At 38.6% G+C, this 14,941-nt stretch overlaps 1 protein-coding gene across 1 annotated transcript in view; it reads left to right on the top strand.

Annotated features, from left to right (window-relative positions):
• The window catches only part of FMO4 (flavin containing dimethylaniline monoxygenase 4), a 33,848-nt gene that overhangs the window by 17,151 nt on the left and 1,756 nt on the right, over positions 1-14,941 (top strand). The window contains 5 exon segments of the mRNA XM_082438145.1: positions 1-143; positions 1,034-1,233; positions 2,306-2,658; positions 8,399-8,468; positions 14,587-14,941. Coding sequence (XP_082294271.1) covers positions 1-143; positions 1,034-1,233; positions 2,306-2,658; positions 8,399-8,468; positions 14,587-14,941 — 1,121 coding nt within the window.

The raw sequence follows: 14,941 nt of genomic DNA, 5'->3' as shown, positions 1-14,941 counted from the left end.
GAATCCATAAGTTTAAAGGCCAGATCCTGCACAGTCAAGAGTACAAGATCCCAACAGGCTTTCAGGACAAACGCGTCTTAGTGATCGGTCTTGGGAACACTGGAGGGGACATTGCAGTGGAGCTCAGTCGAACCGCAGCTCAGGTATACCATCTCTGAATCTGCACTCCCACCCCCAGCATCATTTCTGGTGTCTGGAGAGTGGTATTCAAGATTATAAAACACACCGGCCAATCGCTAAATTATGTGGACACTGGGTGAGTGAAAAAAAAATCTTGAAAATCCTTAAAGCCTCTCATAACGCACGCTTTACAGAACTGAACCATCTCCAAGAAGGGTCTAAGAAAATTGTGTGGATGCCAGATCACTAAGTATTTTTCAGACGTACTCCTGGAACAAGATCAAATGAGCAAATTGTTCTACCCATGCCAACTGTCTTTCTTTCACACTCTCTCTCTGTAATTCTGGAAAAACCCCCATGTAAAAAGAGAAAGGGGAGGTTGTTTTCTCAACATCTCCAAGTTTTCAAAAGGAGTCAGATTTGTACTTCATTTTGAGGTAAAAGCACCCGTTACTTTGCCCAAGAAGTATGCATAATGATTTTAGAAATTCCAAGCATAGATTCACAAATTAGAAATCTATTCCACTTTATCATAAATTATAGGACAATGATTAGATTTAGAAATAATAGATTTTTATTTAATTTAGTTAAAATTGCTTTCTCAAAACCTCACTTTAAATCCTATATTACTTACATGTAAAAAATTGCCAGCTCAATAGCACATGTCTACTAGTACTATAATTCTTTACTTTAAACATGATGAACATACTTAACCGATACATAGATCAGGTCAAAGTGATTTCTGAAAATAATGACAGCAGTGGGAACAGCTAGTCATTTGTAGATCTAGGTACAACTTCACCAGTCCTCTGTTGTTATAAGGCCAGAATGTTATAAATCGTTTGAAACATAGTGAAGAAAAATACTACAAAAATGATGCACATGTATTTATCCTTCTTGCCTTACTTTTTAGGTTCTTCTCAGTACTAGAACTGGTACCTGGGTCATCAGCCGCTCTTCAGATGGGGGCTACCCATTTAATATGATGGGTACAAGACGACGCCATAATTTTACTGCACAAGTTCTGCCTTCCTGTGTACTAAAGTGGAGTCAAGAGAGGGGCTTGAATAAAAGATTTGATCATACTAATTATGGACTAAATATTACTAAGGGGTACTTATATTTTTATTTAATGGTAAAGTTATTTAATCAATATTTCTCATTCTATTTTATTCAGAACTCAAAATGTTCAATAATTGTGACATTGCCTTTGTTTATCCTGTTCTAAGCTTATTCTTTTAAGACAATGTCTATCAGTACCACAGAAGTTCTTGAAATAGGAATACTCTCTGTCTGGTAGCAAAATAGTAATTGATGAGGCTAGAAGAAAATGAAGGATGGAGGCTTTATATCCAGTTTGAAAATTAGGAAATTTAAACTGGCCTTGAGGGTTCACAGGATGGCTGCCATCCACAAATAGAATATTTGCAGCACCAGTGAGTGCAGATGGCCAGCTCTCACTAACCTTTAATAAATGTCTACTCTGGCTGAATGATTAGAGGTATTAACTGCCAATAGGAATTCCTAGAGTTATATATTTTAATACACATCTATATAGAGCTACACATTGGCAAGGAAAAGGAAAACTTTGAAATGCATGTAAAGTCATTAAATGTGACTTTTATTATATGCATGACCCAAATATTTTTTCTTTGGTAAAATGGCTTTCAACTTACGAAGAAAATTAATAACTACGAATGATTCAATACGTAAATTTTATAGACATTATGTCTGCTGCAATTAGGTAGAATGATGTTCATCATGAAAATATTTATTATGAAACTCTATCAATAGATTCAATTTTTTTAATCCAAAAATTTTTTTGTAATTTCCTCTTTGCCAAATGCCAATCCTTTCAGGCCTGGGTGATGTGGACCCAAAACTGATTATCAAATGGATTGTTATGCACTTGATCCTGACATTGCTCCAGAAATTAGACCCAAGAGATAGAGAATTTTAAATCCCACAGGAAAGAGTAGGTTTAGTCATTTTCTACATGCCTTCTACTGGGAGCAGGAAAACAAAAGATGTTATAGAAACAGTAAGTCAGATAGACAACTTTGAATTAGACATTGGTCAATTTACTCCCTTGACGTGGCAGATATTTTGAATTGACTAAATAAATCATTTGCTGAGTGTCTTATAAATATAACCGAAGTGAATAATTTTCTCCTCTATGTCAAAGGAAAAAACCAAAAATAATTGTGAATGATGAGCTGCCAACCTGTATCCTCTGTGGGACAGTCACTATGAAAACCAGCGTGAAGGAGTTTACAGAAACCTCTGCTCTCTTTGAAGACGGAACAGTGGAAGAAAACATCGATGTTGTGATCTTCACTACAGGATACACCTTTTCTTTTCCCTTTCTGGAAGAACCTCTCAAAAGCCTTTGCACAAAGAAGATATTCCTGTATAAGCTGGTCTTTCCCTCAAACCTAGAGAGGACAACACTGGCTATGATTGGCTTCATCAGCCTTACAGGATCCATCTTAGCAGGCACAGAGCTCCAAGCACGATGGGCCACAAGAGTATTCAAAGGTACCTGGACTCTATTTAAAGCCCTATGTGAACAACTGAGTCTTGAAACCAGTCCCCTGAGATTTAGCTAAAATCAAACAAACGTGAGCTAAAGTAACATAAAACATCCAAAAAAATTTTAGTGAAGAATTAATTTTATATATGTGTCATATTATGGTGGGTGTGCTTGTGTCATTAATGTGACTGAGTGGAAAAAGAGGCTTTGACTCTGTGGATAGAATAAATTTGGACAACAAAATAAAATCACATTTCTCAGAGTAACTGAAAATATTAGAAGTTTCAGGATCCTGTTTTATCCTAGTCAAAGTCAGTCTAGTTTAGTCCATTTACTCCTAAGTCTTTCCATTTATGACTATCAGCAGAGTTTTATATTGCTTCCTAAGAAAGACACTGAAATAATATACACTGTGAATAAAGTTGGGGTCTAAGGAGATAGTGACTTTTAAGCAATGCCCATAAAAACACTGTAGACACTGGACACAGATTGCTATCAGTTATCACTGTAAGAGCAGAGGTGATAGAGTCAGGGCTACTGGGGTCCAATCGCAACTCATTAGCTTTGCAACGACCTCTTTAAATCTCAGTTCCTTTGTCTGTAAAATGAGGATAATAAAACCTGTTTCACAAAGGTTTTGTAAAATGAATAACATCTACAAAGCAATTAGCACAGTTCTTGGCACAGAGTAAATGCTCATTAACTTATAGCTGTTGTTCTTACTATTGCTATTATTATCATACCTCTGTAAAGTAGGGCAAGTTTTAGATTCATAAGCATTTTAAATAATTCCATTTGTAATTGTATTATTGCATTTGTAAAAATATAAACAGCAATCACAGTTGAGCCAACCAGCTGTCCTTTAGCAGAATTTTACCCTTAATGAATAAAAACAATCACCAATAATTTATAAATAGCATATAACACAATATTAAGTAGTATTGATTTCTGTCACACTGTAAAAATATATTAGATATCAACCATACTTTAAAATGTTCTCCTACATTGACAAACATGATATTTTAATTGGGAGGGTGAGGAATGGAGGGGAGGAGAAGGTGATTAGGAAATCTCATTTATTTGTATTACAGAAAAAATTCCATGGCATTTGTGATTAAATTATCACAAATATTTACTTAAGGCTAATTAAAGTGCTTTCACAGCATTTTCTAATTATATTAAACCAACAGCAAAGATCAATAAAACTAAAAGCTGGTTCTTTGAGAAGATAAACAAAATTGATAAACTATTAGTCAGGCTCATCAGGAAAAAGAGGGAGAGGACTCAAATCAATAAAATTAGAAATGAAAAAGGAAAAGTTACAACGGACACCGCAAGAATACAAAGCATCATAAGAGATTACTACAAGCAACACTATACCAATAAAATGGACAACCTGGAAGAAATGGACAAATTCTTAGAAAGGTATAACCTTCCAAGACTGAACCAGGAAAAAATAGAAAATATGAACAGACCAATCACAAGTAATGAAATTGAAACTGTGATTAAAAATCTTCCAACAAACAAAAGTCCAGGACCAGATGGCTTCACAGGTGAATTCTATCAAACATTTAGAGAAGAGTTAACACCCATCCTTCTCAAACTCTTCCCAAAAATTGCAGAGGAAGGAGCACTCCCAAACTCATTCTATGAGGCCACCATCACCCTGATACCAAAACCAGACAAAGATACTACAAAAAAGGAAAATTACAGACCAATATCACTGATGAATATAGATGAAAAAATCCTCAACAAAATACTAGCAAACAGAATCCAACAACACATGAAAAGGATCATACACCATGATCAAGTGGGATTAATCCCAGGGATGCAAGGATTCTTCAATATACGCCAGTCAATCAATGTGATACACCATATGAACAAACTGAAGAATAAAAACAACACAGTCATCTCAATAGATGCAGAAAAAGCTTTTGACAAAATTCAACACCTATTTATGATAAAAACTCTCCAGAAAGTGGGCATAGAGGGAACCTACCTCAACATAATAAAGGCCATGTATGACAAACCCACAGCAAACATCATTCTCAATGGTGAAAAACTGAAAGCATTTCCTCTAAGATCAGGAACAAGACAAGGATGTCCACTCTCACCACTCTTACTCAACATAGTTTTGGAAGTCCTAGCCATGGCAATCAGAGAAGAAAAAGAAATAGAAGGAATACAAATTGGAAAAGAAGAAGTAAAACTGTCACTGTTTGCAGATGACATGATACTATACATAGGGAATCCTAAAGATGCCACCAGAAAACTACTAGAGCTAATCAATGAATTTGGTAAAGTTGCAGGATACAAAATTAATGCACAGAAATCTCTTGCATTCCTATACACTAACAACAAAATACCCAAAAGAGAAATTAAGGAAACAATCCCATTCACCACTGCAACAAAAAGAATGAACTACCTAGGAATAAACCTACCTAAGGACATAAAAGCCCTGTACTCAGAAAACTATAAGACACTGATTAAAGAAATCAAAGACGACACAAACAAATGGAGAGATATACCACGTTCTTGGATTGGAATAATCAATATTTTGAAAATGACTATACTACTCAATGCAATCTACAGATTCAATGCAATCCCTATCAAATTACCAGTGGCATTTTTTACAGAACTAGAACAAAAAATCTTAAAATTTGTATGGTGACACAAAAGACCCCAAATAGCCCAAGCAGTCTTGAGGGAAATAAACAGAGCTGGAGGAATCAGACTCCCTGACTTCAGACTATACTACAAAGCTACAGTAATCAAGACAATATGGTACTGGCACTGAAAGAGAAATGTAGATCAATGGAACAGGATAGAAAGCCCAGAGATAAAGCCATGCACCTATGGTCAACTAATCTATGACAAAGGAGGCAAGGATATACAATGGAGAAAAGACAGTCTCTTCAATAAACGGTGCTGGGAAAACTGGACAGCTACATGGAAAAGAATGAAATTAGAACACTCCCTAACACCATACACAAAAATAAACTCAACATGGGTTAGAGACCTAAATGTAAGACCAGACACTATAAAACTCCTAGAGGAAAACATAGGAAGAATACTCTTTGACATAAATCACAGCAAGATCTTTTTTGATCCACCTCCTAGAGTAATGCAAATAGAAACAAAAATAAACAAATGGGACCTAATGAAACTTAAAACCTTTCGCACAGCAAAGGAAACTACAAACAAGACAAAAAGACAACCCTCAGAATGGGAGAAAATATTTGCAAACGAATCAACAGACAAAGGATTAACCTCCAAGATACATAAACAGCTCATGCAGCTCAATATTAAAAAAACAAACAACCCAATCAAAAAACGGGCAGAAGACCTAAATAGACATGTCTCCAAAGAAGACATACAGATGGCCAAGAGGTACGTGAAAAGCTGCTCAACATCACTAATTATTAGAGAAATGCAAATCAAAACAACAATGAGGTATCACCTCACACCAGTTAGAATGGGCATCATTAGAAAATCTACAAACAACAAATGCTAGAGAGGGTGTGGAGAAAAGGGAACCCTCTTGCTCTGTTGGTGAGAATGCAAATTGATACAGCCACTATGGAGAACAGTATGGAGGTTCCTTAAAAAACTAAAAATAGAATTACCATATGACCCAGCAATCCCACTACTGGGCATATACCCAGAGAAAACCATAATTCAAAAAGACACATGCACCCCAATGTTCATTGCAGCACTATTTACAATAGCCAGGTCATGGAAGCAACCTAAATGCCCGGCGACAGAAGAATGGATAAAGAATATGTGGTACATATATACAATGGAATATTACTCAGCCATAAAAAAGAACGAAATTGGGTCATTTGTAGAGACGTGGATGAATCTAGAGACTGTCATACGGAGTGAAGTAAGTCAGAAAGAGAAAAACAAATATCGTATATTAACGCATATATGTGAAACCTAGAAAAATGGTACAGATGAGCCAGTCTGCAAGGCAGAAATTGAGACACAGATGTAGAGAACAAACTTATGGACACCAAGGGGAGAAAGTGGGGGCAGGGGTGAGGATGAATTGGGAGACTGGGATTGACATATCTACATTAATATGTTTGAAATAGATAACTAATTTTTAAAAAAAGAAAAAAAAGCCACAATGAAATATCGCCTCATACCTATAAGAATGGCTATTATCAAAAAACAAAAGATCACGTGTTGACAAGAATGTGGAAAAATTCGAACCCTTCTGCACTATTTGTGGGAATGCAATAGTGCAGCCACTATGGAAAATAGTATGGAGGTGGCTAAGAAATTAAAATTAGAAATACCATATGACCCAGCAATCTCACTCCTGGGTATATATCCAAAAGAATTGAACTCAGCATCACAAGGAGATATCTGCACTGCCATATTCATGGAAGCATTGTTCCCAATAGTCAAGATATGGAAACAACTTAACTGTCCATCAGTGAATAAATGGGTAAAGAATATACAGACAATGAAATATTACTCAACCTTAAAAAAAAAAAAAGAAATCCTCCCATCTGTGACAACATAGATGAATCTGGAGAACATTATGCTAACTGAAATAAGCAGTCACAGAAGGACAAATGCTGCATGATCCCACTTATATGAGGAATCTGAAATAGTCAAACTCATAGAAGCAGAGAGTAGAATGGTGGTTAGCAGGGACTGCGGGAAGGGGAATGGGGAGTTGTTGTTCAATGAGTATAAAGTTTCAGTTATGCTAGATGAATATGCTCTACAGATCTGCTGTACAGCACAATGACTCTACTTAACAATACTGTATTACACACCAGAAATTTTGTTAAGAGGGCAGACCTCATGTTATGTTCAATAAAAAAAGAAGACAATCCCAAAACAAAAACAAAAACACAGAAGACTCTTAAGTACCTGGATTTTTTAAGTATTTTATAATGAGCTCAAAAATGCTTATCAGAATGACAGAGCTGAGAAAACAAAACTTGATTAGATCACACCATAGAAGTGATTGCAAGCCTCTCCAGAGAGCCTCCAAGAGGCAGTCTGGGAACCACCAAGTGAAGTCTTTCCAGCTTTATACAGGATAAAATGATCCCAGTGGCAGGTATACTACAGAGCTAAGTCAGACCTTTCTCATGTAGATTAGTAACCCCACACCCTGGGGTCAGCAACTTGGCAACTGACAGGGGCAGGACTGGCCAGAAGAGAGAGACTGTCCGTGTCTAGGTGGATTATTGAGAAGAAGCACATCCTCACAACAGCTCAAGCCGACAGAGCCTTTGTGAGACTGAGAGACTGCCAGGCCCCTTCCATGCCTGAGCCTCCCCATGTAACAAAATGAAGACATACCAAAGCAGGGTTATAAAAACGGGGTCATTTTAAGTGTTTACAGTTCACCAGCTAATAGTTTTAATGCACACACACAAATATAATGTGGAGGTATATATACAATATAATATAAATAATATATGTCAATATATGTAAAGTGCAAGCAGATGAAGACGGGCAGGTTCTGATGACCAGTGCAGTGCAGGCTCGGCCACGGGGCATCTGTCCTCACAATTCCAGCAGTACAGTACCCTGCTTAAGTGAACTCAGAGGGGGAATTTACCTCCAAAAAATTACCCTCTGCACTCTAATTCCATTCTAAGCTTTGATGATCACATGTTTTGAGGTTGGAGCAGTCGGGGGCCAGAAATGAGGGGGAGGAGAACGCAAAGGAAGAGGCACATGTGACTTTAGTGTTGTTTCTGACTTTTCTTACAGGACTCTGTAAGATACCTCCATCTCAAAAACTGATGGCTGAGGCTACGAAAAAGGAGCAGCTCATAGAAAGGTATGAAATATAGCCTGCTACCAATATATTCCATTACAAAAAAAAAAAAAGATTTTCAATATAAAACCCATTCCTAGAGAAGCAATGTGGCAGGATGGAAATAATTGCATTATGAGTCAGAAGAATATGTTTTCAGTCCTAACTCTTCCACCAACTAGATTTGTGGCCTTAGATGTGTCCGGTGGAGGCACCAGGTCACTCCACTGAGCCTGGCCCAGAACAGATGGCAATCCTTTGTTCACTTGCCCCCAAAGCCCTGTTCTCTTTGTTCTCCTCCTACTTCTCAGGCTGCTCTTTCTATGCATTGACAGGTGTCTCCCCTTCCTCACTCCTGAAACATGGTGAACCCCAACCTTCATCCTCAGACGTCTTCTCACTTCTATTAACACTCACTCCTGGGTGGCCTCACCAGGCCTGTGGCTTTAAATGCCATCATACACTCATGGCTCCCAAACTTGGATCTCTAGCCCAAATCTCTCCTCGGAGCTCCAACTCTTAATCCAACTCCCTCTAGATAGCTCCACTTAGATATGTAGTAGGTATTCGAAATTTAATATGTCTAAAAACTAACCCTCGACCTCCACCTGCACATGGGCTGCTCTGAGACTTTCCCCTTCTCAGTCAATGGCTACTTATTCCAGTGGAACAGTCAAAAACTTTGGAGTGATCTTTTTTTCCTCTTTTTCTCTCACATCCTCAGCAAATACTGTCAACTCTTACCTTCAAATAAATTCAGTATCCAGACCCTTCTCACGACCCTGGCTGCTACCATCCCAGAACAGGCCACTATCATCTCTCACCAGGACACTTGCTGTCACCTCTTATCTGGTCTCTGTACCTCCCGTCTGCTATTCTACAGTCTAACCTTGATGCTGCACAAGAGTGACCAATGCTCACATTGCTCTTCTGTTGAAAACCCTCTGACTGCTTCCCATTTCACTCCCAGAAACGTCCCTGCAGCTCTGCACCCCTATAGGCAACCAGCTGCCTCTATGCCCTCATTGTCTCCTGTTCTCCCACCTCACCCATACTGCTCCAGTCACTCCAGACAGCTCCCTGCTCTTCAAATATGCCAAGCATAGCCCCCTCAGAACCTTTGCACTTACTGTTCCCTCTGCCTGGAATGTTCTGCCCCCACCCCATACCTGTAGGCTCACTCTGCTCAAATATCACCTCAGAAGAGAGAAGCCTTCTCTGAGAACACTGTATAAAATGGCAAACCACTCAGTCTCATCATTACCTCTTCCCCTTTACCCTCCTTTATATTTCTTCATAATTCCTATTACCACTTGATATATTCTATATCTATTTGGCTGGGTTTTTTTTTTTTTACAGCCTGCTGATTTTCCCTGTTAGAATGTAAGTTCCTTGATAGCAAGGACTTTGTTTTACTCACTGTTGAACTCCCAGCACCTAGGATGGTGCCTGTCATGTGATACACACTTAAGATTGATTGATTAATTGAAGGAAAGAATGAATAAGTTAAACAATGACATTGGCACATCATGAAGGTTTACTAACAACAGAAATGTGGGAATAGAGCCTTCATATACACTATACAGTTGACCCTTGAACAACACAAGTTTGAACTGCGTGGGTCCACTTACGCATAGGTTTTTTTCAATATATTGGAAAAATTGGGGGAGGTTTGTGACAATTTGAAAAAACTCGCAGATGAATCACAAAGCCTAGAAATACTGAAAAAATTAAGAAAAAGTTAGGTATGTCATGAATGTGCAAAATATATGTAGATACTAGTCTATTTTATTATTTACTACCATCAAATATACAAAAATCTGTTTTAAAATTTATCAAAACTTGCACACATAAACACAGACCATACATGGCACCATTCGCAATCAAGAGAAATGTAAATAAATGTAAAGATGCAGTATTAAATCATAACAGCAGAAACTTAATTGTAGTATATACTGTACTACTGCAATAACTTTGTAGCCACCTCCTGTTGCTATTGTGATGAGCTCAGGTGTTTCAACTATCTGCTTAATATGTCATGTGATGCTAATCATCTCTGCAAGAGCAGTTCATCTCTCCAGTAAATTTCGTGTCTCAGTAAAAAGTGATCTCTTGCAGTTCTCACATATTTTCCATCGTGTTTAGTAAACCTGAATAACACCACAGGACCCATACAAAAGTGTCACTAGTGATGCTGGAAATGCTCGCAAGGAGGAGAAAAAAGTCATGACATTATAAGAAAAAGTTGATATGTACAATAGATTGAGGTCTGCTAGCTGCAGTTGCCTGTCTTTTCAAGATAAATGAATCCAGCATGAGGACTGTTATTTAAAAAAAGAAAATTTATGAAGCCATTGCTGTAGCTATGCCAGCAGGCGTGAAAACCTTGCACTTTTTGTGAAATACCTTTTTATCTTGTATTGAAAATGCAGCTTTTATGTGTGTGCAGAATTGCTATAAGAAAGGCACAGTTATAGACTAACATGACTTGAGAAAAAGTGAAGTCATTACACGACAACTTAAAGCAAAAGAAAAGTGAGGAAGATTGTAATGCCAGAGGATGGTTTGATAATTTTAGAAAGAGATTTGTCTTTTAAAATGTCAAAATAGGGACTTCTCTGGTGGCGCAGTGGTTAAGAATCCGCCTGCCAACACAGGGGACACGGGTTCAAGCCCTGGTCCGGGAAGATCCCACATGCCGTGGAGCAACTAAGCCTGCGCGCCACAACTACTGAGCCTGTGCTCTAGAGCCCGCGAGCCACAACTACTGAGCCTGCGTGCCACAACTACTGAAGCCTGCGCACCTAGGGCCTGTGCTCTGCAACAAGAGAAGCCACCGCAATGAGAAGCCCGCACAGAACAACGAAGAGTAGCCCCCGCTCACCATTAACTAGAGAAAGCCCGTGCGCAGCAACGAAGACCCAATGGAGCCAAAAATTAATTAATTAATTAATTTTTTTTAAAAAATGTCAAGATAATGGGAGGAGCAGCTTCTGCTGACCAAGAGGCAGCAGACAAAGTTCCAAGACACGATTAAGACAATCACTGAAGAGAAAGGATACCTGCTTGAACAGGTGTTTAATGCAAACAAAAGTGCCCTATTCTGGAGGGGAAAAAAAGGCCACAAAGGACATTTATTAGTAAAGAAGGGAATTGAGCACCAGAATTTAAGGCAGGAAGGTGTAGGCTGACTCTACTGTTGTGTGTAAATGCAGTCAGGTTTATGATTAGGACTGCCCTTATCTATTAAGCTGCTAACCCCAAGCCTTGAAGGGAAAAGATAAATACCAGCTGCCAGTCTTTTGGCTGTACAACAAGAAGGCCTGGACAATGAGAACTCTTTTTCTGGATTGGTTCCTTCCACGCCTTGTCCCTAAAATCAGGAAGTTCCTTGCCAGTAAGGGACTGTCTTTTAAAGTTCTTTTGATATTGGATAATGCCCCTGGCCACCCAGAACCCATGATTTCAACACAAAGCACTGAAGTGCTCTATGGAAGGAATTGTCAGTGCTATGGAAGAAAATAAGAACATCAGGAAAGTCTGGAAGGATTACACCATTGAAGATGCCATTGTTGTTATAGGAAAAGCCGTGAAAGCCATCAAGCCTGAAACAATAAATTACTGCTGGAGAAGACTGTGTCCAGATCTTGTGCGTGACTTCACAGGATTTACGACAGAGCCAATCAAGGAAATCATGAAAGAGATTGTGGATGTGGCAAAAAAATAAAAATAAAAAGTAGGGGGTGAAGGGTTTCAAGAGAAAGACCTTGGAGAAATTAAAGAGCTAATAGAGGGAGGGCTTCCCTGGTGGCGCAGTGGTTAAGAATCCGCCAGCCAATGCAGGGGACAAGGGTTCGAGCCCTGGTCCAGGAAGATCCCACATGCTGCCGAGCAACTAAACCCATCTGCCAGAACTACTGAGCCTCCACTCTAGAGCTCACGAGCCACAACTACTGAGCCTGCGTGCCACAACTACTGAAGCCCGCATACCTAGAGCCCTTGCTCCACAACAAGAGAAGCCACCGTAATGAGAAGCCTACGTACCGCAATGAAGAGTAGCACCCGCTCGCCGCAACTAGAGGAAGACCCAACAAGCCAAAAAAAAAGAGCTTAACAGAGGGAATTCCCTGGCCATCCAGTGGTTAGGACTCTGTGCTTTCACTGCAGGGGGCAAAGGTTCGATCCCTGGTCTGGGAACTAAGACCCCACATGTCACGCACAGTGCGGCCATAAACACACACACATGCACACAAAAGAGCTAATAGACACCACACCAGAGGAATTAACAGAAGACAACTTGATGGAGATGAGTGCTTCTGAACCAGTGCAAGATGATGAGGAAGAAGACATAGAAGAAACAGTGCCAGAAAACAAAGTGACATTAGACAATCTGGCAGAAGGGTTCCAATTATTTAAGACTGATTTTGACTTATTTTATAACATGGACCCTTCTACGATACAGGCACTGAAACTAAAGCAAATGATGGAAGAAGAATTGGTACTGTATAGAAACATTTTTAGAGAAATGAAAAAGCAAAAAAGTCAGACAGAAATTACAATGTATTTCCATAAAGTCACACTACATGTACCTGCCTCTTCAGCCTCCCCTTCATCTCCTCCACCTCTTCTGCCTCTGCCACCCCCGAGACAGCAAGACCAAGCTTCCTCTTCCTCCGCCTCCTCAGCCCACTCAATGTGAAGATGACGAGAATGAAGACCTTTATGATGATCCACTTCCCCTTAATGAATAGTAAATAATCATCATGCCCTACTGTCAATAGATTTATCTGTTGTGTGTGTGTGTGTGTCTTCGTGTGAAAATCTAAAAACTGCACGGCAAGAACTGTATGAGAAGTTTTTGTGTCATCATCGTCATCATTGCTTAAGTACTTGTCATGTAGAACATCGTGTGTAAGACTTGTACTGAAGTGGATAGCCCATCCTTACATAGGTATAAAGTGAGTGATATTTACAGTAATATGAAATTAATAATGTGTTAGTTTTCTTACTATTTTCTAACTTTGCTTTCAAAGAATTACATTACTGTACAGTATGCCTCTTTCTCTCATATTTGGAGAAACTGTCTATCAGCCTGTCATCACAGGTAAGTGGGTTTTTTTAATGTAACAATGTTTCCAATACTGTACTATGAATATGACTGTAATGCTGTATACCATAAAAATTTTATAATGATTCATTCATTAGTATATGGGCTAGGGTTCCATGAAATAATCATATTGCTGCTTCTTTTTCATTATCAATGTATGACTCATTATACTTGTAAATAAATATGAATTTCTTTTTCACATTATCTTTTCATTTTTGATGTCTAGTGTTAGGGATACAAATAACATCTACAATATTTTGTATCATAGAAGACAATATTGATGTAGTTACCAATAGACAGTTCATCTTACAAACAGATGACATAAACTTATGGTATTGATGAGTATAGTACAGTACTGTAAATATATTTTCTCTTCCTTATGATTTTCTTAATAACATTTTCTTTTCTCTAGCTTACTCACTCTATTATAAGAATACAGTGTAGAATCATACAACATACAAAATATGTGTTAATCTACTGTTTATGCTGTCAGTATGGCCTCCAGTTAACTACTAATAATTTATTAGTAGTTAAGTTTGAGGGGAATCAAAAGTTTCATGTGGATTTTCAACTACATGGTGGGTTGGTGCCCCTAACTCCCTCGTTGTTCAAGGGTCAACTGTACTTATATCTGTATCATGTTCAGTACTGCTATACCAATTACAGTCCCCTCAACTCACAATTAACATCAATAAAAATAATTTAGGTAGCTATATATGTGATGCTTTCTGATCATGTTTATTTATTCAACAACTATGATATTTGAACTGATCTGATTTTACCCTCCTATCAAATTCAAGAACCTAAAACATTATTTAAATCTCCTCTTCCAATTGCCTCCTTCTACCATCTCCTTTAACAAAATTAATTATGCTCACAAATACCCTATGCAAATAAACTCCTCTTATTTTTTTCTCTTCAACATAGAAAAACATTCCTGACATGGTTTGACTCCAATAGAAAGAAACAAAATGGCGGGAGGTGGGGTAACTCATAACTTGAAAATCAAAAGTGATCCATCTTCTTCCCTATCAGGGGTTTGATGAAAGATACCAGTGGAGACAAACTTGACTACATTTCCTACATGGATGACCTCGCTGCCTGCATAGGCACGAAGCCCAATGTCCCACTTCTGTTCCTCAAGGATCCCAGACTAGCTTGGGAAGTTTTCTTTGGACCATGTACTCCTTACCAGTATCGCCTAATGGGCCCTGGAAAATGGGATGGAGCCAGAAATGCCATCCTGACCCAGTGGGACAGGACACTGAAACCCTTAAAAACTCGAATAGTTCCCGATTCCTCCAAGCCTGCCTCCATGTCACATTATTTGAAAGCTTGGGGTGCACCTATCCTGCTCGCCTCCCTTCTACTGATCTGTAAATCTTCACTT

The sequence above is a fragment of the Balaenoptera physalus genome (assembly GCF_965194825.1).
Source record: "Balaenoptera physalus genome assembly, chromosome: 1".
NCBI lineage: Eukaryota > Metazoa > Chordata > Mammalia > Artiodactyla > Balaenopteridae > Balaenoptera > Balaenoptera physalus.
The sequence above is the reverse complement of the archived record's forward strand: the minus strand, read 5'-3'. Positions and strand labels throughout refer to the sequence as shown.